The sequence below is a fragment of the Pseudophryne corroboree genome, chromosome 11, assembly GCF_028390025.1.
Source record: "Pseudophryne corroboree isolate aPseCor3 chromosome 11, aPseCor3.hap2, whole genome shotgun sequence".
NCBI classification, from domain to species: domain Eukaryota; kingdom Metazoa; phylum Chordata; class Amphibia; order Anura; family Myobatrachidae; genus Pseudophryne; species Pseudophryne corroboree.
Window position 1 is genome coordinate 302,445,353 of NC_086454.1, and position 27,851 is coordinate 302,473,203.

The 27,851-nt window shown below is 44.5% G+C and overlaps 1 protein-coding gene across 3 annotated transcripts in view; it reads left to right on the forward strand.

The window, feature by feature from the left end:
- The window catches only part of SPG7 (SPG7 matrix AAA peptidase subunit, paraplegin), a 150,227-nt gene that overhangs the window by 38,094 nt on the left and 84,282 nt on the right, over window positions 1-27,851 (forward strand). For all 3 annotated transcript variants that reach the window (XM_063945541.1, XM_063945539.1, XM_063945540.1), the window contains exons 2-4: window positions 23,535-23,637; window positions 23,741-23,830; window positions 24,851-25,077. In XM_063945541.1, coding sequence (XP_063801611.1) covers window positions 23,535-23,637; window positions 23,741-23,830; window positions 24,851-25,077 — 420 coding nt within the window. The remainder of the gene's footprint in view (window positions 1-23,534; window positions 23,638-23,740; window positions 23,831-24,850; window positions 25,078-27,851) is intronic.

Sequence of the window (27,851 nt, forward strand, 5' to 3'; positions counted from 1 at the left end):
TCCCGGAGTGGACAACTGGGAAGCAGATCTTCTCAACAGACACGACCTCCACCCGGGAGAATGGGGACTTCCTCCAGAAGTCTTCCAATAGGATTGTACACCATTGGGAAAGGCCACAGGTGGACATGATGGCGTCCCGCCTCAACAAAAAGCTATAAAAGATATTGCACCGGGTCAAGGGACCCTCAGGCGATAGCTATGGACGCTCTGATAACACCGTGGGTGTACCAGTCGGTTTATGTGTTCTCCCCTCTGCCTCTCATACCAAAGGTACTGAGAATAATAAGAAGGCGAGGAGTAAGAACGATACTCGTGGATGGCCAAGAAGAGCTTGGTACCCAGAACTTCAAGAATTTATATCAGAGGACCCATGGCCTCTGCCACTCAGACAGGACCTGCGGCAGCAGGGGCCCTGTCTGTTCCAAGACTTACCGCGGCTGCGTTTGTCGGCATGGCGGTTGAACGCCGGATCCTGAAGGAAAAGGGCATTCCGGAGGAATTCATTCCTACGCTTACTAAAGCCAGGAAAGAGGTTACAGCAACTCATTATCACCGCATATGGCGAAAATATGTTGCATGGTGTGAGGCCGAAAGGGCCCCAACAGAGGAATTTCAACTAGGTCGATTTCTGCATTTCCTGCAAGCAGGAGTGACTATGGGCCTTAAATTGGGTTCCATTAAGGTACAGATCTCGGCTCTGTCGTTTTTCTTTCAAAAAGAACTAGCTTCAGTACCTGAAGTTCAGACATTTATAAAAGGAGTGCTGCAGAGTCAGCCCCCGTTTGTGCCTCCTGTGGCACCTTGGGATCTCAACGTGGTGTTGAGTTTCTTAAAATCACATTGGTTTGAACCACTAAAAACCGTGGATCTGAAATATCTCACGTGGAAGGTGGTTATGTTATTGGCCTTGGCTTCTGCCAGGCGAGTATCAAAGTTGGCGGCTTTGTCTTGTAAAAGCCCTTATTTGATTTTCCATATGGATAGGGCAGAATTGAGAACTCGTCCCCAGTTTCTCCCAAAGGTGGTGTCAGCGTTTCACCTGAACCAGCCTATTGTGGTGCCTAGGCTACTAGGGACTTGGAGGACTCCAAGTTGCTAGACGTTGTCAGGGCACTGAAAATATATGTTTCCAGAACGGCTAGAGTCAGAAAATCTGACTCGCTGTTTATCCTATATGCACCTAACAAGCTGGGTGCTCCTGCTTCTAAGCAGACTATTGCTCGTTGGATTTGTAGTACAATTCAGCTTGCACATACTGTGGCAGGCCTGCCACAGCCAAAATCTGTCAATGCCCATTCCACAAGGAAGATGGGCTCATCTTGGGCGGCTGCCCGAGGGGTCTCGGCTTTACAACTTTGCCGAGCAGCTACTTGGTCAGGGGCAAACACGTTTGCAAAATTCTACAAATTTGATACCCTGGCTGAGGAGGACCTGGAGTTCTCTCATTCAGTGCTGCAGAGTCATCCGCACTCTCCCGCCCGTTTGGGAGCTTTGGTATAATCCCCATGGTCCTTACGGAGTTCCCAGCATCCACTAGGACGTTAGAGAAAATAAGAATTTACTCACCGGTAATTCTATTTCTCGTAGTCCGTAGTGGATGCTGGGCGCCCATCCCAAGTGCGGTTTATCTGCAATACTTGTACATAGTTATTGTTAACTAAATCGGGTTATTGTTGAGCCATCTGTTGAGAAGCTCTATTGTTTCATACTGTTAACTGTGTTTCATATCACGAGTTGTACGGTGTGATTGGTGTGGCTGGTATGAGTCTTACCCGGGATTCAAAATCCTTCCTTATTGTGTACGCTCGTCCGGGCACAGTACCTAACTGAGGCTTGGAGGAGGGTCATAGTGGGAGGAGCCAGTGCACACCAGGTAGTCTAAGATCTTTCTAGAGTGCCCAGCCTCCTTCGGAGCCCGCTATTCCCCATGGTCCTTACGGAGTTCCCAGCATCCACTACGGACTACGAGAAATAGAATTACCGGTGAGTAAATTCTTATTTTCTTGGTCTGACATACTATGTGTATAATTGTACTACTATATTTTGTTGTGTACTTTCAATTTTATTCATTTGCAATTTATCTATTTTATTTACTTTTTTCATCTAAAACCAAGGTCCTGTCTCATAGAGACCCAAGTCATCTGCTCCAGATTTTATGTTTCCTAGTGGTAGTACCATGTTAGTATCAAACAATACCCACAGTGTGCAGGTTACAGTCATAATGATGGAGCTACTGTAACTATCCTTTATATTACAAATGAAATTACATGTATAAGGGACACTACTACTGTAGGCATTATGTGTATGAGGGACACTACTACTGTGAGCATTATGTGTAAGGTACACTACTACTGTGGGCATTATGTGTATAAGGGGCACTGCTGTGGACATTATGTATAAGGGGCACTACTACGGGCATTGTGTATAAAGCATTATGTATAAAGGGCACTACTGTGTGGCATTAGGTGTACAAGAGCCACTACTGCTGTGGACATTTTGTGTGTATGGTGCTGAACTACTGTGTGCATTTTATATATATATATATATATATATATATATATATATATATATACACAGAGAAAAAAACCACAGCACTCACCACACCAGAAGCGGGGCACAGCTATGCACTTACCACTCACAGGGTGGGGTGCATGTAACACAGCGCACTCCACCGCAAAAGCGGGGTACACAGCTGTACTTACCACTCACAGGGCGGGGTGCATGTAGCCCATGACCACATCGCTCTAATAAATACAAACAAAGAACCCAGCACTCACCAAAGTAAACTCACTTATCCTCAACAATTCAGTAAATAAATGATGGGGGTTTAGTTGGTGGATTGGCCAATGCATGGAAGCCTGCATACCGATTTTCAAGGTACCCCACCTTCATGCAGGTCCTACACTATCACAGAGTCTTAAAACCTGACTACTTCACTGTGTGTAACAGCAGTGAATTAGTCAGGTTTTAAGACTCTGGGCATTATGTACATAAGGGGCACTACTACTGTGGGCATTGTGTATAAGCAGCACTACTACTGTGGGCATTATGTGCGTCAGTGGCACTACTACTGTGGGCGTTATTTGTATGGGGCATTACTACTGTTGGCATTGTGTGTAATGAGCCCATTACACACATAATGCCCTATTACTACTGTGGGCATTATGTGTGTAATGGGCACTACTGTTTAGCATAATGTGACTAGGGGGCGCTACTGTGTAAGGGACACTATGTGGCGTACTATGAATCAGGGGCACAACGTGCAGTGTAATGTGATTTAAGATTGTGCTTTTGTGTGTCATAGTTTAAATTGGGAGTACTATTGTGTGGCTATGCCTGCTCTTTGTGAGACCACACCCCTTCTTCACGAAGCTCGCTGTCACTTTAGAAAACATGGGAGGGCTCAATTTTATAGTATGCAAGGGATCGCCGATCACCCTAGCACTGCCCCTGCCAATCAAATACCATCTGTATGTCCTATACTGAGCTACCCCTTCTGCATGTTTTGTATTGTCCGCTGTCCCCCACCATACTGTAGTCTCTGCTTTGTACTGTGCTCTCAATACACCTCACCACACACAATTTACACAGGTATGGTAACTAACCTCCTGCATGTTGTCCTCCAGTCCTTGCTGCCTCTGCGACCCCTCCCATCGTCTTCAACTGACACTTTGCAGATCTCTTTGCCGGTCACCCGACACTCTGCAAATCTCTTTGCCGGAACTTTGCCAGATGATGAAAAAACACAAAAGATTAACCTTAAGCATAGTACTAGTTAAAGTACAATAGAAATACAAGTACAATAAAATGTCCATGGGTCAACCACTTTTCCAATTTTCCTTAAACCAAACATACTTTAAAATTGATCAATTTGCCATTTATCTATTTTATTAACGTTTTCATCCCAAAGCAAGATCCTGCCTCATAGAGATTTATCTGCATCCCCTGTATGTGTGCTTGTCCTCCATAATGCCCTCTTTATTTCTGTAACGCTACATTTTTATTCCTAAATAAGTCATTCCTTCCTGGGCTTCTGCTAATTATGTGTCCTTGTACCTATATTCCCTGTTCTGTCTAACTTGTCTTGCCTTTCCGCGGATTATACTGCACTCTGTCTTCCTTACCCTCCTCCATCATACCCTGCTATGTAGAACTCACCTCCTCCTACCTGTCTTCCTGCATGCTGACTGGAAACTTCAGCAGCTGTAGATAGAATGTTACAGGATGAAGCATTGTGATGTCACAGGCTAGTGATGTCACAGTAACCAGCAGCAAAGCTACCAAGTTACAGCTTACATATACATTTTATGCATCAATTATAACTGGATTTACATACATTTTTAGTTTAAAAAAAACGAGACTAGTGTAGAAAATGAAGTATAAGGCAATGTTGTACAGAATGCCTCAATAAATAGCTAAAGGGAATATATAAGTGAAAGGGATTTCTAGACTAAATCACCACTTATATTTTATAGGGGTATAAAGCTATTTATCGAACAGGCTGAATTAATCACTTTCCATTATATGTGTGTGTGTGTGTGTGTGTGTGTGTGTGTGTGTGTGTGTGTGTATATATATATATATATATATATATATATATATATATATATATATATATATATATATATAATATATATAATCTCCAACTGTCCCAACTTTTGTGGGGCGGCCCCATATTTTGGGACTGTCCCGGTGTCACACCCACTGACCTAAGCATCCGGCGTGGAGGTGGGGGGAGTTGGGAGGCTCCTGTCAATTGCTCCTCTACTGTAGAGCTGTGTGCTGGGCCCACAGCGCATGGGCACTGGCTCTATTTTAGGTATGGATGGGGGGGGGGGGGGGGAGGTGGCGAGGCGCACCAATTATCTTTCTGGCACAGGGCACCAGTATGAAGGCAATAATAATGCCAGATAGGCAGGCATGTGTGTGACAGGGGACAAGAATAACGCCACAAATGCAGGTAAGTGGGTGGGGGTGGGGGTGTAATAATAATGCAGCAGAGTCAGACATACTGTATGTGTGACGGGGCAATAATAATGCCACGGATGCAGGTATGTGTGTGACGGGGCAATAATAATGCCATGGATGCAGGTATGTTTGTGACGGGCAATAATAATGCCACAGATGCAGGTATGTATGTGACAGGGGGCAATAATAATGCCACAGATGCAGGTATGTGTGTGACGGGGCAATAATAATGCCACAGATGCAGGTATGTGTGTGACGGGGCAATAATAATAGATACAACAGATGTTTTGAGTGTATTTGCGCAATGAACTTGATGGGCAGCTAAAAGTGTGCAGAGTAGATGTGAATCCCACACACCAACAGAACAAATGCGTATGAACAGAGACAGTGCACACTACACAAGCGCTCACCAATGACCATATATACCCATGTGTACCATAACCAACAATTTAGAGGTATAAATACATTCACCCTTTGTAGGATGATAGTCCTCAAAGGCGAACCACGGTTTTTCTATATGATTCTTTCCTTCACATATGGGACTCAGGTCCAGCCAATTAATCCTTTGGATAACCTAAAACAATAAATACCTCTATTCCCAGTATATGAGAATATTAAGAGGTATACAGAAGGGCAAACATAGTGTGATATTGCTTAAAAACACGCAGGATTTATTTCCATAGTTTGCACTTACAAGAAGGTAAAATTATAACAGCATGTAAATATGACTCTGTATACGGATATATCACCCAGAGGGATCCAACGCCACAGATGTAGAACAGTGTGGGGTGCCAATAAGCTCTCCGGAAGGCTTACAGCATTGCAGGATCGAACTCCAGGCAGATGGTATATTCCGCAGATACCAGGGTCAAAGTCCAGATTAAAATATCGGGTCACGCTTAACGCGTATCGGACATCAAGTCCTTCATCAGAAGCATGACCCAGTAGCTCCAGGTGGCAGTTTATATAAGCCATTCATTAGTGGTCTCAGCTGAGATGTCCCTGTTTCCGCTCCCACTACCAAACAGACACTCCTTTCCGCCGCCGGAACCGGAAGTGACTCGTGCGTTTCACAGGGTGGTGTTTCCGTCTATTCATAGAGCCGAGATTCACCGTGATATGCATTCCACTAATCCGGAAGTTCCTTAGTACACTCTCTACATCCACAAACGGAACCGCTGCAGGTATAGAATGTCCAAGGGGAAAAGTCCCAAGTATTGTCCATAATAAAGTCACGAACCGATATATATATGGAATATGAAACAAACACAAATAAAGAATAAATTAATCAACCTGAATTCTAAAAACAATACATATGGAAGTGCATGATAGTACAGGTGATTTTCATGTGGGTGATTTTTCTAGGTTAAAAAGCATTTCAATTCAAAGTCACCGTTGAGACCCTTTGGTATAAGGGTACCCAAACGGTGTATGCTTTTCATCTCAGCCTGTGCTAATCTCTTATCCAGGTCTTTTGTCCTCCATTTTTGATGGACCACTTGTATACCCCAAAAAAATTTTAAACAGCAGGTATTAGAATTATGCATTCTTTTAAAGTGAGAGGAGACATTATGAGTATCCAACCCCTTACGGATGTTGTATATGTGCTCGGCCCATCTAACCTTGGCACTCCTTCCTGTCCTACCCACATATGCCAGGCCACAGATGCATTCGAGCACATACACAACGTTTTTAGTATGGCACGTAATGAAATCTCGGATGGGATAGGTACGGCCATTCACAGTAAATTCAGTGAACTTTCTTAATTGTGACTTGACCGTTTTGCACATCAGGCAATCACCACAGCGGTGAAAGCCCTTAGTCCTGATACTCTGCCTAATCTCCGTATCCAAACAACTTCTTACTAAATGATTTTTTAGGGATTGTGCCCTCCTATAAATAAAGGTCGGTTTTTCAGGTAGTATATCGCCTATGATGGAATCTTGTTTGAGGATATTCCAATTTTTAATAAAGATCTTTTCTATTCCTTTAAAGGACCTGTTAAACTGGCTAATGAAGGCCCATTTGTATCTATCATCATTTGACACAGGTTTTTCCTTTATTTCCAAGAGTTTGACTCTATCGATACAGTTTATTTTCTTCCTAGCTGTATCGAGAGTTCCTAATGGATACCCTTTTTGTACTAGACGGTCAGAGAGTTCATCCAACTGTTGGTCACATATGGCAACATCGGTGCAATTCCTTTTTACTCTTGTAAATTGGCTGAACGGTATTCCGTCCAACCAATTGGCATGGTGTTGGCTAGTCCTATCGATGAAACTATTCGAATCTGTATTTTTTCTGTATGTCTTGGATTGAACTTGACCATCAGTTATATAGATACTGAGGTCTAAAAAGGATATTTCAGTATCACTTTTAGTAAACGTAAATCTGATGGCCATATCATTCAGATTTATTGTATTACAAAAAATTTGCAAAGTCTCTTCACCTCCACGCCAAAAAAAGAGCACATCATCGATATAGCGCCGCCAGGACACCAGGCCCGCCACCAGATTGCCATCTGGCCAGATCTTAGTCTCCTCCCAGTACGCCATAAATAAATTGACGTAACTGGGGGCGAACCTGGTGCCCATGGCGGTGCCAACCCTCTGTAAGTAAAATGTTCCATCGAAAAAGAAATAATTATTTAGAAGGATGAATTTTATGCTTTTCAATATAAAAACTTTAGTAGATTCACTATAATCACTTAGGTTTAATTGCGGTGTCCCACTTTTTAAACTTTTCTCCATCTCTATGATTGTGTACAAGGTGCACACATCAGCTGTACAGAGAAGGTCTCCCGTCTCCCACTCACAGTTTATCAAACTTCTAAGAATATCGCCTGTATCTTTTACAGATGATTTGGTGTTGGCCACTAAGGGCTGTAGATAGTGGTAAACCATTGCAGAGAGATTACTTGTTAGGCTGTTACAGCCAGATATGATGGGCCGTCCTGGAGGGTGGAGGGGGTCCTTATATATTTTGGGGAGAACGTACATGGTGGGGATGGAGGGTTTTTTTATATTTAAAAATTCAAATTCACCTTTTGTAATGATTTCATTATCAAGTGCCTGTGTACTGAGTTCCAAGAGTGCCTTGGCAACCCGTGCTGTAGGATCAGCCCTAAGTTTCTGATAGGTAATTCCATCATTGAGCTGCCTATATACCTCCTTCATGTACGTCTCTCTTCCCATAAGGACCACCCCTCCACCCTTATCGGCAGGTTTGATGATCAGGTCCTTATCGTCTCTTAGTGCACGAACAGCCTCAAACTCTTTTTTTAGTTAAATTGGGCCTATTCTTTCTCGGGTTTTTTTGAATCTCACTTCCAATTTCTTCACAAACCACCTTATTAAATACATCAAGGCAATTACCTCTAGATTGAATCGGGTAAAAGGTTGATGGTGCCTTAAAACGAGATATCTCTCCAGGGGTCTCAACCTCTGTGTTACTATTCTCCTTATTTAGAAAAAAACGTTTAATGGTGAGCTTACGAACACATTTCTGTACATCTAAAAAGATGTCAAATGAGTTCGGTTTACTGGAGGGGGCGAAATTCAATCCTTTCTGTAGCACCTTAGTTTCATGTGTAGATAATACTCTATCAGAAAGGTTGAATATTTTACCCTCCAGTCTGGTCTCACCTTCGGGCTCAATGATGGTTTCATTAGTTGTAACCTGATCTTCAACAGTAGTATTCCTACATGGAATTTTGTTCCTATTTTTTGATCTTTTAATTTTGGATTTTTTCCCCGCCCTTTTGCCTCTTTTAGTTTTTTTAGGAGGAACTTGTTTATTGATCACAGATCTATCAACTATCGCCTGCCCAATGGGGTCCTTGGGCCAAACTCTAAAAAAGAAGAGGAGTCAACATCATCTCTATCCCTTAGTGATGTAAATCTATTTGAAGTTTTTATCTCAAAGGGTCTATTTACATAGTTAGTCTCTCTGTATCTGGGACGATAATCTTCCACTTTTTTATTATTCCATTCATCATTTGTCCTCCTCTCTCTATCCCTCCATTGATTTCTATATGGCCTATTCGTATACTCTTTCCTCGGGGAATGGTGCACCATAGTGTTATATCTTGGTAACCAATCTCTATTTTTTCTCCATATGGGGGGTCTTTCTGGGGTACGGTGGTAGTTATGGTGATTAGTCATAGATGTATAAGTAGGACCATTGAGTCTTTTTCTTACATTGACAAATGGAATTTTTTTTTTTAGGGATTTTTTGTTGTTCCACCTCCCTCAGGGGGACCTTCACCTCAGTACCAATTGGTTCTGATACAATGGAATCTCTTTTGAACTTCTTTTGTTTCCTTTCCCTCAACTCATTTGTGCTTTTATTCATTTTTTGTAAAAGCACTTTTTCTAGTGTGCCAAATTCATCAACATCCTTATAGGGATGTAGGAGGGTTTGAAGGATATTAATCTATTCATTCAATTTTATTAAATTGCCCCTTCTCTCCCTAATGATCAAATCAATTAGGGCTGATGAACATGCATGTAGGATCTTATCCCATTCGTCCCTAAAACCGGAATCTGATGAATTGAAGGAGGGTGCTTTTTGGATTTTTAAACCTTTAGGTATTAAGTGGGCTTCCTGGTAGCGTTCTAAAGTTGCTACCTCCCACCACATCCTATTTTCTTTCAGCATTACCCCCTCCAATTTTTTAAAAGCAGAGCTGAGGTTCTCATCATTTATCTCTATATTGTCTCCAGCATTTGAGAACATAGTTTTTAATAGATCTTTTCTATTGTCCCTGAAAGCAAACATGTTTGCGGCAAGAACACTAAAAACTGGAAAAAAAGGACAATAGATACAACAGATGTTTTGAGTGTATTTGCGCAATGAACTTGATGGGCAGCTAAAAGTGTGCAGAGTAGATGTGAATCCCACACACCAACAGAACAAATGCGTATGAACAGAGACAGTGCACACTACACAAGCGCTCACCAATGACCATATATACCCATGTGTACCATAACCAACAATTTAGAGGTATAAATACATTCACCCTCTATAGGATGATAGTCCTCAAAGGCGAACCACGGTTTTTCTATATGATTCTTTCCTTCACATATGGGACTCAGGTCCAGCCAATTAATCCTTTGGATAACCTAAAACAATAAATACCTCTATTCCCAGTATATGAGAATATTAAGAGGTATACAGAAGGGCAAACATAGTGTGATATTGCTTAAAAACACGCAGGATTTATTTCCATAGTTTGCACTTACAAGAAGGTAAAATTATAACAGCATGTAAATATGACTCTGTATACGGATATATCACCCAGAGGGATCCAACGCCACAGATGTAGAGCAGTGTGGGGTGCCAATAAGCTCTCCGGAAGGCTTACAGCATTGCAGGATCGAACTCCAGGCAGATGGTATATACGTTGGATCCCTCTGGGTGATATATGGAGAAAAAATAGAGATTGGTTACCAAGATATAACACTATGGTGCACCATTCCCCGAGGAAAGAGTATACGAATAGGCCATATAGGAATACTACTGTTGAAGATCAGGTTACAACTAATGAAACCATCATTGAGCCCGAAGGTGAGACCAGACTGGAGGGTAAAATATTCAACCTTTCTGATAGAGTATTATCTACACATGAAACTAAGGTGCTACAGAAAGGATTGAATTTCGCCCCCTCCAGTAAACCGAACTCATTTGACATCTTTTTAGATGTACAGAAATTTGTTGTAAGCTCACCATTAAACGTTTTTTTTCTAAATAAGGAGAATAGTAACACAGAGGTTGAGAGCCCTGGAGAGATATCTCGTTTTAAGGCACCATCAACCTTTTACCCGATTCAATCTAGAGGTAATTGCCTTGATGTATTTAATAAGGTGGTTTGTGAAGAAATTGGAAGTGAGATTCAAAAAAACCCGAGAAAGAATAGGCCCAATTTAACTAAAAAAGAGTTTGAGGCTGTTCGTGCACTAAGAGACGATAAGGACCCGATCATCAAACCTGCCGATAAGGGTGGAGGGGTGGTCCTTATGGGAAGAGAGACGTACATGAAGGAGGTATATAGGCAGCTCAATGATGGAATTACCTATCAGAAACTTAGGGCTGATCCTACAGCACGGGTTGCCAAGGCACTCTTGGAACTCAGTACACAGGCACTTGATAATGAAATCATTACAAAAGGTGAATTTGAATTTTTAAATATAAAAAACCCCTCCATCCCCACCATGTACGTTCTCCCCAAAATACATAAGGACCCCCTCCACCCTCCAGGACGGCCCATCATATCTGGCTGTAACAGCCTAACAAGTAATCTCTCTGCAATGGTTGACCACTATCTACAGCCCTTAGTGGCCAACACCAAATCATTTGTAAAAGATACAGGCGATATTCTTAGAAGTTTGATAAACTGTGAGTGGGAGACGGGAGACCTTCTCTGTACAGCTGATGTGTGCACCTTGTACACAATCATAGAGATGGAGAAAGGTATAATTGCGGTGTCCCACTTTTTAAACTTAAGTGATTATAGTGAATCTACTAAAGTTTTTATATTGAAAAGTATAAAATTCATCCTTCTAAATAATTATTTCTTTTTCGATGGAACATTTTACTTACAGAGGGTTGGCACCGCCATGGGCACCAGGTTCGCCCCCAGTTACGCCAATTTATTTATGGCGTACTGGGAGGAGACTAAGATCTGGCCAGATGGCAATCTGGTAGCGGGCCTGGTGTCCTGGCGGCGCTATATCGATGATGTGCTCTTTTTTTGGCGTGGAGGTGAAGAGACTTTGCAAATTTTTTGTGATACAATAAATCTGAATGATATGGCCATCAGATTTACGTTTACCAAAAGTGATACTGAAATATCCTTTTTAGACCTCAGTATCTATATAACTGATGGTCAAGTTCAATCCAAGACATACAGAAAAAATACAGATTCGAATAGTTTCATCGATAGGATTAGCCAACACCATGCCAATTGGTTGGACGGAATACCGTTCAGCCAATTTACAAGAGTAAAAAGGAATTGCACCGATGTTGCCATATATGACCAACAGTTGGATGAACTCTCTGACCGTCTAGTACAAAAAGGGTATCCATTAGGAACTCTCGATACAGCTAGGAAGAAAATAAACTGTATCGATAGAGTCAAACTCTTGGAAATAAAGGAAAAACCTGTGTCTAATGATGATAGATACAAATGGGCCTTCATTTGCCAGTTTAGCAGGTCCTTTAAAGGAATAGAAAAGATCTTTATTAAAAATTGGAATATCCTCAAACAAGATTCCATCATAGGCGATATACTACCTGAAAAACCGACCTTTATTTATAGGAGGGCACAATCCCTAAAAAATCATTTAGTAAGAAGTTGTTTGGATACGGAGATTAGGCAGAGTATCAGGACTAAGGGCTTTCACCGCTGTGGTGATTGCCTGATGTGCAAAACGGTCAAGTCACAATTAAGAAAGTTCACTGAATTTACTGTGAATGGCCGTACCTATCCCACCCGAGATTTCATTACGTGCCATACTAAAAACGTTGTGTATGGGCTCGAATGCATCTGTGGCCTGGCATATGTGGGTAGGACAGGAAGGAGTGCCAAGGTTAGATGGGCCGAGCACATATACAACATCCGTAAGGGGTTGGATACTCATAATGTCTCCTCTCACTTTAAAAGAATGCATAATTCTAATACCTGCTGTTTAAAAATTTTTTGGGGTATACAAGTGGTCCATCAAAAATGGAGGACAAAAGACCTGGATAAGAGATTAGCACAGGCTGAGATGAAAAGCATACACCGTTTGGGTACCCTTATACCAAAGGGTCTCAACGGTGACTTTGAATTGAAATGCTTTTTAACCTAGAAAAATCACCCACATGAATATCACCTGTACTATCATGCACTTCCATATGTATTGTTTTTAGAATTCAGGTTGGTTGATTAATTTATTTTTTATTTGTGTTTGTTTCATATTCCATATATATATCAGTTCGGGACTTTATTATGGACAATACTTGGGACTTTTCCCCTTGGACATTCTATACCTGCAGCGGTTCCGTTTGTGGATGTAGAGAGTGTACTAAGGAACTTCCGGATTAGTGGAACGCATATCACGGTGAATCTCGGCTCTATGAATAGACGGAAACACCACCCTGTAAAACGCATGTGGAACGCACGAGTCACTTCCGGTTCCGGCGGGAGCCGGCGGCGGAAAGGAGTGTCTGTTTGGTAGTGGGAGCGGAAACAGGGACATCTCAGCTGAGACCACTAATGAATGGCTTATATAAACTGCCACCTGGAGCTACTGGGTCATGCTTCTGATGAAGGACTTGATGTCCGATACGCGTTAAGCGTGACCCGATATTTTAATCTGGACTTTGACCCTGGTATCTGCGGAATATACCATCTGCCTGGAGTTCGATCCTGCAATGCTGTAAGCCTTCCGGAAAGCTTATTGGCACCCCACACTGTTCTACATCTGTGGCGTTGGATCCCTCTGGGTGATATATCCGTATACAGAGTCATATTTACATGCTGTTATAATTTTACCTTCTTGTAAGTGCAAACTATGGAAATAAATCCTGCGTGTTTTTAAGCAATATCACACTATGTTTGCCCTTCTGTATACCTCTTAATATTCTCATATACTGGGAATAGAGGTATTTATTGTTTTAGGTTATCCAAAGGATTAATTGGCTGGACCTGAGTCCCATATGTGAAGGAAAGAATCATATAGAAAAACCATGGTTCGCCTTTGAGGACTATCATCCTATAAAGGGTGAATGTATTTATACCTCTAAATTGTTGGTTATGGTACACATGGGTATATATGGTCATTGGTGGGGCAATAATAATGCCACGGATGCAGGTATGTGTGTGACAAGGGGCAATAATAATAATGCCACAGATGCAGGTATGTATGTGACAGGGGGCAATAATAATGCCACAGATGCAGGTATGTATGTGACAGGGGGCAGTAATAATGCCACAGGTGCAAGTATGTGTGTGACGGGGGCAATAATATTGCTGCAGAGTCATGTGTTAAAGGGGGCAATAATAGTGCTACAGAGGCAGGTTTATGTATGACAGGGGGCAATAATAATGCCGCACGGTCATGTGTGATGGGGGCTAGTGTTCACTCTAGGATTTGGGCAGGGCGCCGGACTGTGAGGGGCACAAGCGCCGAAAAAGGGGCATGGCCACGCAAAATAGGGGGCGTGGTCATTTCACGTAATAAAAGTGGGCGGTTCAGCCCACAGACGATAAAACGGGGCGTGGGCGGCTGGCGGCGTCACTGTTGGGGGCGTGCCGTGCTGGGCTTCCCCCAAGCTCTCTCACAGCGTGAATGGATGCCGCTCACATGCGCACGGCATCTTTACACGCTGGGAGGGCCGGAAGCGGGCGGCTGTTCTAGCAAGGCGCCGCAGAAAGGGCAGGGCGGATTTTGCCCTTAAAAACTCTGGCAGGGCGCGGCACCCTGCTAAAACAGCCTAGCGTGAACACTATGGGGGCATTAATAATGCCACAGAAGTGATTAATACCACTTTAGAAAGAAGTTGTGGCTCTGGGAAGCTCAATTTTATCACTCCAAATTCCCTTTAATGGCACATATTCTTTCCTGTCATTGAGTGTTCCGGAAGCATCCCGCCACCTTATTTACCTACATAATCTTTGGGACAAGGTGCTGCATAGCGGGTCTATGGAAGACTTCTGAACCCCCTAAGCTAGTTGAGATTATCACTTAAATATGGCATATCCACTCAATGGAAAATATTAACAGTACTCTAAATGTTTAAAAGTCTGGGAACCCTGGACTTTATATTCAATGTCACCCCTGCATTTATATGATGGTTCCTTGACCTACTTGCTTGTGAATATTTCTTACCCCCCGCTAGTCTCTATATCCCTCTGGATAAGGATCCGACCAGTTGGGTTGCCCCCCATTCTTGCCCTCCTTTTCACACCCTCCCTTGCTCTCCCACCTTCTTCTCCTTTTCTTCTATTTCTTCTTGTTTCTCTTTCTTTAACTAGGTTTCTACTCTTTCGGGGGGTGGGGTGGGGGGGACACCCACAAAGGGGATGATTATATTTATTGAATTGACTTCTCTTTATTCTCTAGATGTCATTCATCTACATATCATTCTGTTACTGTCATGCTGACGTGTGTCATATGTCTATTTTATTGGATGTTGTGACCGGACGCCTCCGAAGGCCCTCACCGCCTCGCGTCCCACTGTCACAGAATGGAGTTTAGTTCACATGGGACCTGGTCAAATAGGGGATTCCCGCTTACCATCAGTGACCGCTTGTTACTGATTACACCCACTGTGCAGTGGGCGGGTACTATGCTGCCACCATCAGACTCCTCCTTCCCATGGCGTCTGGAACCACGGTTCTGCTCTGCATGCGTCGACACGCTGTCTTACCACACCTGTGTGACGTGGACTGATCCCCACTGGTCACTTGCCCAAGCCTCAGCACAGTAGTTGGCGGAAGGCATAGCTTGGAGACACTGGGTGTACACAAAACAGCCGGAGAACGGGGCTATGTTTGGCAAACCCCTGCTTGTCTCAAGATGAAGCGGTAATCTTGAGGCAAAAGATGTTTATTTCGCTCAAAAGGGCCCTCCCTGTTTCCAGGGGATATCATGCAGCCAGATGGTCACAGCAGAAAGATGATGGTATAATACCTCTGAGGCACGCAGGCCCCCTCTTTTCATCTCAAGTCTACACACAGTACCACAGGGGGTAAGCCCGCCCTGGGTTCTTTTCTATCCAATCAGGATATCTTACAAAATATAAATAAATACATTTCAAAAGGATATAACTGCATAAAGCAATCTCCTCCTTCCTGTCACACAGACGTTTTGTGTCGTTTAAACTGCATCCTTTACCACCTGGTAATTTTACAATACTCCATTTATCACACAGATTCTATAGTTTATACAGTAGTGTCTGTGTTTGTAACAAATGGTACAGGAAAACAACTTATACAAAGTATACAAATAGTTTCCCCCTGCCATTCACGTATCTGGAGTGAATATACAGGAAATCATTGAAAACTGATTTCCCCAATAGCATAGTTACACAAAAGACCACCTAGGGATCATTTCATAGGGAGCGCTGTAACCAAAGTATTGGTCATTTCACTTTCTCTAACGTCCTAGTGGATGCTGGGGACTCCGAAAGGACCATGGGGAATAGCGGCTCCGCAGGAGACTGGGCACAAAGTAAAAGCTTTAGGACTAGCTGGTGTGCACTGGCTCCTCCCCCTATGACCCTCCTCCAAGCCTCAGTTAGATTTTGTGCCCGAACGAGAAGGGTGCAATCTAGGTGGCTCTCCTGAGCTGCTTAGAGTAAAAGTTTAAATAGGTTTTTTATTTTCAGTGAGACCTGCTGGCAACAGGCTCACTGCATCGAGGGACTTAGGGGAGAGAAACGAACTCACCTGCGTGCAGAGTGGATTGGGTTTCTTAGGCTACTGGACATTAGCTCCAGAGGGACGATCACAGGCCCAGCCATGGATGGGTCCCGGAGCCGCGCCGCCGGCCCCCTTACAGATGCTGAAGCAAGAAGAGGTCCATAAATCGGCGGCAGAAGACTTTCCTGTCTTCATAAGGTAGCGCACAGCACTGCAGCTGTGCGCCATTGCTCTCAGCACACTTCACACTCCGGTCACTGAGGGTGCAGGACGCTGGGGGGGAGCGTCCTGGGAAGCAATGAATTTACCTTAGTTGGCGAAAAATACATCACCTATAGCTCCTGGGCTATATGGATGTATTTAACCCCTGCCAGTTTTCCAGTAAAAAGCGGGAGAAGAGCCCGCCGTGAAGGGGGCGGGGCCTATCTCCTCAGCACACAGCGCCATTTTTCCCACACAGCTCTGCTGGTAGGAAGGCTCCCAGAATCTCCCCTGCATCCTGCAACTACAGAAACAGGGTAAAAAAGAGAGGGGGGCACTTATTTGGCAAAATAACAGATATAAGCAGCTATAAGGGATAGACACTTATTGTAAGGTTGTCCCTATACATATATAGCGCTCTGGTGTGTGCTTGCAAACTCTCCCTCTGTCTCCCCAAAGGGCTAAGTGGGTCCTGTCCTCTATCAGAGCATTCCCTGTGTGTGTGCTGGGTGTCGGTACGTGTGTGTCGACATGTATGAGGAGGAAAATGATGTGGAGGCGGAGCAGAGTGTCTGTAACAGTGATGTCACCCCCTAGGGGGTCGACACCTGAGTGGATGTACTGTTGAAAATTACGTGACAGTGTCAGCTCTATATAAAAAAACAGTGGTTGACATGAGACAGCCGGCTACTCAGCTTGTGCCTGTCCAGACGTCTCATAGGCCGTCAGGCAGATGGCAGATACAGACGCCGACACGGATACTGACTCCTGTGTCGACGGTGAAGAGACAACCGTGATTTCCAGTAGGGCCACACGTTACATGATTGAGACAATGGAAAATGTTTTATACATTTCTGATAATACGAGTACCACCAAAAAAGGGGTATTATGTTCGGTGAGGGAAAAACTACCTGTAGTTTTCCTGAATCTGAGAAATAAAATGTGTGATGATGCGTGGGTTTCCCCCCGATAACAATTAATAATTTCTTAAAAAGTATTGGCTGCATACCCTTTCCCGCCAGAGGTTAGGATGCATTGGGAAACACCCCCTAGGGGGGATAAGGCGCTCACACGCTTGTAAGAACAAGGGCTCTACCCTCTCATGAGATGGCCGCCCTTAAGGATCCTGCTGATAGAAAGCAGGAGGGTATCCAAAAAAAGGTATTTACACACATACTGGTGTTATACTGCGACCAGCTATCGCCTCAGCCTGGAGGTGCAGTGCTGGGTTGGCATGGTCGGATTCCCTGACTGGAAATATTGATATCCTAGATAAGGATAGTATATTATTGCCTATAGAGCATTTAAAAGATGCATTTCTATATATGCATGATGCACAGCGGAATAATTGCCGACTGGCATCAAGTATAAGTGCGTTGTCCAATTCTACCAGTAAAATGGTCAGGTGATGCGGATTCCAAACGCCATTTGGAAGTATTGCCTTTGAAAGGGGACATTTGGGGTCGGTCTTTTAGACCTGGTGGCCACGGCAACAGCTGGGAAATCCACGTTTGTACCCCAGGTCGCCTCTCAAAATAAGACGCCGTATTATCAGGCGCAGTCCTTTGTTGGCAAGCGGACAAAAGGTTCCTCTTTTCTGCTCGTGACAGAGGGAGAGGAAAAAGGCTGCAGAGATCAGCCAGTTCCCAGGAACAGAAACCCTTTCCAGCCTCTGCCAAGCCCTCAGTATGACGCTAGGGCTTTACAAGCTCAGGCACGGTGGGGGCCCGTTCTCAATGAATTTCAGTGCGCAGTGGGCTCACTCGCAAGTAGACCCCTGGATCCTTCAGGTAATATCTCAGGGGTACATATTGGAATTCGAGACGTCTCCCCCTCGCCGTTTCCAAAAGTCGACTTTACCGACGTCTCCCTCTGACAGGGAGGCAGTTTTGGAAGCCATTCACAAGCTGTATTCCCAGCAGGTGATAATCAAGGTACCCCTCCTGCAACAGGGAACGGGGTATTATTCCACACTATTGTGGTACCGAAGCCAGACGGCTCGGTGAGACCGATTCTAAAATCTAAAATCTTTGAACACTTACATACAGAGGTTCAAATTCAAGATTGAGTCACTCAGAGCAGTGATTGCGAACCTGGAAGAAGGGGACTACATGATGTCTCGGGACATCAAGGATGCTTACCTTCATGTCAAAATTTACCCTTCTCACCAAGGGTACCTCAGGTTTATGGTACAGAACTGTCACTATCAGTTCAGACGCTGCCGTAGGGATGGTCCACGGCACCCCGGGTCTTTACCAAGGTAATGGCCGAAATGATGATGTTCCTTCGAAGGAAGGGAATTTTAGTTATCCCTTACTTGGACGATTCCCTGATAAGGGTAAGATCCAGGGAACAGTTGGAGGTCGGTGTAGCACTATCTCAGATAGTGTTGCGGCAGCACGATTGGATTCTCAATATTCCAAAATCGCAGCTGGTTCCTTCGACGTGTCTTCTGTTCCTAGGGATGATCCTGGACACAGTCCAGAAAAAGGTGTTTCTCCCGGAGGAGAAAGCCAGGGAGTTATCCGAGCTAGTCAGGAACCTCCTCAAACCGAGCCAAGTCTCAGTGCATCAATGCACAAGGGTTCTGGGTAAAATGGGGGCTTCCTACGAAGCAATCCCATTCGGCAGATTCCACGCAAGAACTTTCCAGTGGGACCTGCTGGACAAATGGTCCGGGTCGCATCTTCAGATGCATCAGCGGATAACCCTGTCACCAAGGACAAGGGTGTCCCTCCTGTGGTGGTTGCAGAGTGCTCATCTTCTAGAGGGCCGCAGATTCGGCATTCAGGACTGGGTCCTGGTAACCACGGATGCCAGCCTGCGAGGCTGGGGAGCAGTCACACAGGGAAGGAATATCCAGGACTTATGGTCAAGCCTGGAGACATCACTTCACATAAATATCCTGAAGCTAAGGGACATTTACAATGCTCTAAGCTTAGCAAGACCTTTGCTTCAAGGACAGCCGGTGTTGATCCAGTCGGACAACATCACGGCAGTCACCCACGTAAACAGACAGGGTGGCACAAGAAGCAGAAGGGCAATGACAGAAGCTGCAAGGATTCTTCGCTGGGCGGAAAATCATGGGATAGCACTGTCAGCAGTATTCATTCCGGGAGTGGACAACTGGGAAGCAGACTTCCTCAGCACGACCTCCACCCGGGGGGAGGGGGGACTTCACCCAGAAGTCTTCCACAGGATTATAAACCGTTGGGAAAAACTCGACAGGTATTGCGCCAGGTCCAGGGACCCTCAGGCAATAGCTGTAGACGCTCTGGTAACACCGTGGGTGTACCAGTCAGGGTATGTGTTTCCTCCTCTGCCTCTCATACCCAAGGTACTGAGATTGATAAGATGGTGAGGAGTAAGCACTATATTCGTGGCTCCGGATTGGCCAAGAAGGACTTGGTAACCGGAACTTCAAGAGATGCTCACGGAGGATCCGTGGCCTCTACCTCTAAGAAGGGACCTGCTCCAGCAAGAACCCTGTCTGTTCCAAGACTTACCGCGGCTGCGTTTGACGGCATGGCGGTTGAACGCCGGATCCTGAAGGAAAAAGGGCATTCCGGATGAAGTCATCCCTATCCTGATCAAAGCCAGGAAGGATGTAACCGCAAAAACATTATCACCGCAATTGGCGAAAATATGTTGCGTGGTGCGAGGCCAGTAAGGCCCGACGGTGGAAATTCGACTGGGTCGATTCCTACATTTCCTGCAAACAGGAGTGTCTATGGGCCTGAAATTGGGGTCCATTAAGGTTCAAATTTCGGCCCTGTCAATTTTCTTCCAAAAAGAACTAGCTTCAGTCCCTGAAGTTCAGACGTTTGTAAAAGGGGTACTGCATATACAGCCTCCTTTTGTGCCTCCAGTGGCACTTGGGATCTCAATGTAGTTTTTTTTTTTTTGGATTCCAAAAGTCACATTGGTTTGAACCACTTAAACCTGTGGAGTTAAAATATCTCACATGGAAAGTGGTCATGCTGTTGGCCCTGGCCTGGGCCAGGCGCGTGTCAGAATTGGCGGCTTTATCCTGTAAAAGCCCTTATCTGATTTTCCATTCGGACAGGGCGGAATTGAGGACTCGTCCTCAATTTCTCCCTAAGGTGTTTTCGGCATTTCACTTAAACCAACCTATTGTGGTGCCTGCGGCTACTAGGGACTTGGAGGATTCCAAGTTGCTGGACGTAGTCAGGGCCCTGAAAATATATGTTTCCAGGACGGCTGGAGTCAGAAAATCTGACTCGCTGTTTATCCTGTATGCACCCAACAAGCTGGGTGCTCCTGCTTCTAAGCAGACGATTGCTCGTTGGATTTGTAGTACAATTCAGCTTGCACATTCTGTGGCAGGCCTGCCACAGCCAAAATCTGTAAAAGCCCATTCCACACGGAAAGTGGGCTCATCTTGGGCGGCTTCCCGAGGGGTCTCGGCTTTACAACTTTGCCGAGCAGCTACTTGGTCAGGGGCAAACACGTTTGCTAAATTCTACAAATTTGATACCCTGGCTGAGGAGGACCTGGAGTTCTCTCATTCGGTGCTGCAGAGTCATCCGCACTCTCCCGCCCGTTTGGGAGCTTTGGTATAATCCCCATGGTCCTTTCGGAGTCCCCAGCATCCACTCGGACGTTAGAGAAAATAAGAATTTACTTACCGATAATTCTATTTCTCATAGTCCGTAGTGGATGCTGGGCGCCCATCCCAAGTGCGGATTGTCTGCATTACTTGTACATAGTTATTGTTACAAAAATCGGGTTATTGTTGTTGTGAGCCATCTTTTCAGAGGCTCCTTCTGTTATCATGCTGTTAACTGGGTTCAGATCACAAGTTGTACGGTGTGATTGGTGTGGCTGGTAATGAGTCTTACCCGGGATTCAAAATCCTTCCTTATTGTGTACGCTCGTCCGGGCACAGTATCCTAACTGAGGCTTGGAGGAGGGTCATAGGGGGAGGAGCCAGTGCACACCAGCTAGTTCTAAAGCTTTTACTTTGTGCCCAGTCTCCTGCGGAGCCGCTATTCCCCATGGTCCTTTCGGAGTCCCCAGCATCCACTACGGACTATGAGAAATAGAATTATCGGTAAGTAAATTCTTATTTTTACACCTTCTCACAGGAACTGCAGAACCCAAGCACATTACCCTCTGTGCCCTGACCAACACATCAAAGGGTCTTACCACACTAGGAGGTTACTCAGCATATGACTTCCTACAGTATGTGAGAGTGTACCATGACTGTCCCAGAAGTCACTAAGAGCATCTTAGATACAAATGCATAAAAAAAGTGCAGTTTATAACTCTCCAAATGCGCACAGCGATATAACATGAAGACACATTTTTAAACAATCCGCGCCCATTGGCCCTCATTCCGAGTTGTTCGCTCGCAAGCTGCTTTTAGCAGCTTTGCACACGCTAAGCCGCCGCCTACTGGGAGTGAATCTTAGCTTATCAAAATTGTGAACGAAAGATTAGCAAAATTGCGAATAGACACTTCTTAGCAGTTTCTGAGTAGCTCCAGACTTACTCTGCCACTGCGATCAGTTCAGTCAGTTTCGTTCCTGGTTTGACATCACAAACACACCCAGCGTTCGGCCAGACACTCCCCCGTTTCTCCAGCCACTCCCGCGTTTTTCCCATAAACGGTAGCGTTTTTTCACACACACCCATAAAATGGCCAGTTTCCGCCCAGAAACACCCACTTCCTGTCAATCACATTACGATCACCAGAACGAAGAAAAAACCTCGTAATGCCATGAGTAAAATTCCTAACTGCATAGCAAATTTACTTGGCGCAGTTGCACTGCGGACATTGCGCATGCGAATTAGCGACTAATCGCTCCGTTGCGAGAAAAAAATAACGAGCGAACAACTCAGAATGACCTTCATTGTCTCTGTAAAATGGCGCCGGGCACGGAGGGTTTATCCCTTCAGTGCCGCGGCCACCATTGTCTCTGTGCCTGATGGAGTCTGCGGCCTCAGATGTCATCTTAAAACCTCTGCACAGGTCATTTCACTGTCTTATTTCCTGTATGTCATGTTGCCAATAAAATTGTCTTTTAAAAAATAAACACTGCAACAGTGGCAGGTATATACAGGAAGCAATAATAATGCTGCAGGGTTATGTGTGACAGGGGGCAATAATAGTGCCACAGGAGCAGGTATATGTATCACAAGGGGCAATCCTAGTACGAAAGGGGTGTGTGTATGTGGGACATGGGGCAATAATAATGCTGCAGTAGCAGGTATATGTATGACAAGGAGCAATAGCAATAATAATGCTACAGGGGCAGGTATAGATGTGACTGGGGGCAATTATACCAAAGGGGTGTGTGTATTTGTGAGGGGGTAATAATAATGTCACTTAGGCAGATAAATGTACAACCTGAGGCAATCCTAATACTCAATACAAATAATTAATATATGTGACGGAACAATCCTATCACAAAGTGTGTAAGTATATGTGTTACATTATTTGTGCCAATTTAATTTGTTAACAATTTTGTATTTTGGATACGAATGTTATCCAGTGCCATAATATGAATCTGGGTACCTGCTGTTAGAATGGCATGCAGTCAGCATCCTGACAGTCAAAAACCGACAGCGGGATCCCAGTGGACTGAATACCGCCGGTTAGTAGTGGTATTAGGGGGCACTAGTGGGTTGGGTTGCAGGTGGTGTGGGTTAGGGGTAGGTTTAAATAATTACCATAATGCGTCAGGATTCCGCTGTCTGTGTTCTCTGCAGGGACAGGTGTAGGTAAACATTTCATCTTTTAGGCAGATATAAGTAGAAATACATCAAATGTAACAGCTATGACAACTTTTAAGTACCAGCTGCATTCTGTGGCATGGGAAAACTATCATGATCAATTCTCTTAATGTAATGTTGTCTCCGGACCACAAGTATAACAAAAATTGCCTGAATTTTAACGTTGTCCCTTTTGTTGTCCTGTTCCTTTCTGTTTTAGACCCTATTGTGCAGGAGAGTAACCCCTACTTGTAAGGGGGTTACAGGATTCTTAGTAAAACATTATGGGTCCCGAGAGCCGGTTCAACTCTGGAGGCTGCTAGGTCAGTTTTTTTAACAATTTAAGCTGAATTACACATTTTCCCATATAGATTGCAGAAGCTTTGTCAATAGGTCAGTAATTGCATTTTTGTTTTTGCACTGCAGGTGGAATTCATTATTTTAGTACCTCGGACTCGAGGAAAAAAGAAAATCAGAATGAAGGGTCGAATGAGAGGAACCAAAAAGAAAATGATGGTATGACAAATGAGAAACTATTCTATTCTGTGCTATCTGTAGCTTATATTAACTGGTGTAACACGCAACACATCCCCCTTCAGATTTTTATTTATTGCGCTTATTTCTACTGTTAAGTGTACCAAATGATGGATTTGTAATGGTGTGAACGGTGTCAGCCATTTTGTGGTTTGAGCCAACATCAACAGCCATTTTATGGCCTGAGCCATGGTAGGCAGCCATTTTACTATATCGTGCCAATATTCAACAGAAAACATACATATCATTAGGAACGAGTAAAATTAGAAGCACTTTGTGCTTCGTGTTTCAGTGGGTCCACTAGTTGCTAGTGAATTGGCCATCTGTATTCTCATGATCAATAGTATCTCTACCCGCAACAGTGCAGCTTCTACTCTTTAGTCCAGATGTAATCGCCTGCGATTTTAGGTGAGATATCAGCTAGATTTAAAGCAAAACCAGATTGCCTTTTCCTTAAAACTAATAGCAGCGCTTTAAGTCTAGCTTCTGTATCAGCCAAAATTGTGCTGGTGCCTGCAAATTGCAGGTGATTGCATTTGGACCTTTTATAACTAATAAAATGTTACAAGAAGATTTAGTGTTGTCCGTACAGTTTTACATTTTCATGCAATATAAAATCTATGGATATTCTAGGTATATTTAGAATGGAAAGATTTATTTTTGCACTGTAAACTGTTTGGGACTGATTCAATTGTTTTTTCCCCGTGGCTAACACTAGGAGTTGCAAAACGGAGCAAATCAATTGTTGCTCCATTTAGATGCCTAGCCTCCTCAGGTGTGAGAAGAAATGTGTGTTAAGTTGGCACTTTGGGCTTCCAAACAGGAGTTTGGATGCCCAAAGCAGGACTTTAGACGGATTTAGACGTATTTCTTAGCTAAATCCGGTCTGTTTGGGCGCAACATGTGTTTACATGGGATTTTTTAACACAAAAACAATTGAATCAGCCCCTTTGTGTCATACTGTGGAGCTAGTCTTTCACTGGGCTTTTTGTGTTTTCCTAGAAGAGAAGAAGAAGGAACATATGATGTTACTCTATAGAGTGTTGACTTTATCTTCTCTGGTGTTGGGAATTTACGTTTTCAATTCCATGAGCAACACATATGTCTCCTGGAATGACTTTCTGAATGAAATGCTGGCCAAGGGTGAGGTGAAGCGAGTAGAGGTCGTTCCCGAGGGTGACTATGTACAGATTCAGCTACATGACCGCGCTGTGGTGTTTGGGAGACCAGTGAGTAACACTTTGTAATCCTATTAAAGATGTGATCTAGAGATGAGCTTTCATTATTACGTTGGTGTCATCCCGGATGTAGGCCTTGCCAAGGGGAACTGGTTCTGTTGCTCTCACGGCATTATAGGACACATTACCAACTAGGAGGCAGGTCATGTAACTGTAGTACTACATAGCATCCAGTGAAAATTGTTAGCACAAATCTATAATTATATGACTGTATTATTATTATTATTATATATTTATTTATTTATTTATTTATAGTGTGGACATCACTGGGAGGCAGTAAAAGGATTTGCCCTCCAAAACAAAATAATTGGTCGACCTCTGGGAGGGGGTGGGCAATTAGTGGCACCTGCCTATATCCGCTACAGAAGTCATAGGCAACCCGATACACATAGGGGGCCACATTGGACAGTCCTCTAACCTTCAAAAGGGCCTAACCTTACTCTTAACCTATATAGTAAGTTCATTTAAATGGGATTTTAATACCTACCGGTAAATCCCTTTCTCGTAGTTCATAAGGCATACTGGGGTTTACTTAATACGATGGGTATAGAAGGAGTCCAAAGGAGCCGGTGCACTTTTAATTTCTTCCACTGGGTGTGCTGGCTCCTCCGCCCTGTGCCCCCTCCCACAGGCAGTTAAGCAAAAATAGTGCCCGAAGGAGAAAGGACATACTTGAGAGAAGGAACATAACAACAAGGAGTGGTAAAATTCACACACCAGCACACCATCACATAAAACAACCAGCAAACGGCTGGAACAAAACAGCAACAGCTGAACAGGTAACATTTTGAAAAGATAAACCCTGCAGAGAAGTCAACGCACTGAGGCGGGTGCCCAGTATCCCTTATGGACTACGAGAAAGGGATTTACCGGTAGGTATTAAAATCCCGTTTTCTCTGGCATCCATAAGGGATACTGGGGTTTACTTAATACGATGGGTATGTCCTAAAGCATCCAGAACGGGCGTAAACGCGCGGAGACGCCTGCAGCACCGCCTGCCCAAACTGGGTATCAAGCTTGTAGAACTTCACAAAGGTGTTCCTCCCCGACCAGGTAGCAGCTCGGCACAGTTGCAAGGCCAAGACTCCACAGGCAGCCGCCAAGGAAGACCCCACCGATCTTGTAGAGTGGGCCTTCAGAGACTGTGGAACAGGCAAGGCTGCCGACACATAAACCTGTTGTATAGTCAACCTAATCCAACAAGCAATGGACTGCTTAGAAGCAGGGCAACCCATTTTTCTGCGCATCATATAGCACGAACAAGGAATCTGCCTTTCTGATCCGAGCCGTTCTCTTAACATAGATCCTCAAGGCTCTCACGACATCTAGCAACTCCGGCGGTGCAGATGTACCAGAACTGGACGGGACTATAAGTTGTTGATTCAAGTGGAATGCTGAGACAACTTTTGGCAGGAACTGCTGTCTAGTCCTGAGTTCAGCTCTGTCCTCGTAAAAGATCAGGTAGGGACTCTTACACGATAAGGCCCCCAATTCGGAGACACGCCTAGCCGAAGCCAGGGCCAGCAACATCACAGTCTTCCAAGTGAGGTATTTGTATTCTACAGTCATCAAGGGTTCAAACCAGGAGGACTGTAAAAAATCCAACACCACGTTCAAGTCCCAGGGTGGCGTAGGCAGCACAAACAGAGGTTGTATGTGGAGAACTCCCTGCAGGAAGGTCTGAACCTCTGGCAACATTGGGGGTAATTTAGAATTGATCGCAGAAGTAAATTTGTTAGCAGTTGGGAAAAACCATGTGCACTGCAGGTGGGGCAGATATAACATGTGCAGAAAGCGTTAGATTTGGGTGGGTTATATTGTTTCTATGCAGGGTAAATACTGGCTGCTTTATTTTTACACTTCAATTTAGATTTCAGTTTGAACATACCCCACCCAAATCTAACTCTCTCTGCACATGTTATATCTGCCCCCCCCCCCCTGCAGTGCACATGGTTTTGCCCTACTGCTAACAAATTTGCTGCTGCGATCAACTCTGAATTACCCCCATTGTCAACTTCTTCTGGAAGAAAACTGAGAGAGCTAATCCTGGCCCTCAAGGGATCCCAGACGTAAGCCCTTATCCACACCAGCTTGCAGGAAATGTAAGAGACGTCCTAAGTGAACCTCTGCAGGCGGATATGTGTGTTCCTCGCACCAGAAGACATATCTCCTCCAGATATGATGCTTTGACGTCACTGGTTTTCTTGACTGAAATATGGTTGCGATAACCTTCTTGGAAAAGCCTTTCCGGGCTAGGATGTTCCGCTCCACTTCCAAGCCATCAAACGGAGATGCCGTAAGTCCGGGGTAGACGAACGGTCCTTGTTGTAGAAGATCCTTTCGCAGTGGCAGGGGCCAAGGGTCTGACACGGACATGTCCAGAAGATCTGCATACCACGCCCTCCGAGGCCAATCCGGGGAAATCAGAATTGCCTGGACTCCCTGATTCGTTTGAGCACCCTCGGGAGCAACGGAATCGGAGGAAATAGGTAAACCGACCGATAAGGCCAAGGAGACGTCAGTGCGTTAATTGCCCTCGCTTGAGGGTCCCTTGAGCAATACCAGGGAAGCTTCTTGTTGAGTCTAGAAGCCATCAAGTCTATCTGTGGGCAACCCCACCGGTCGATGATGTGTTGCAACACCTGTTGGTGGAGACCCCACTCTCCCGGGTGGAGATCGCGATGACTCAGGAAGTCCGCTTCCCAGTTGTCCACCCCCGGAATGAAGATGGCGGACATTGCTCTTAAGTTTCTTTCTGCCCAAAG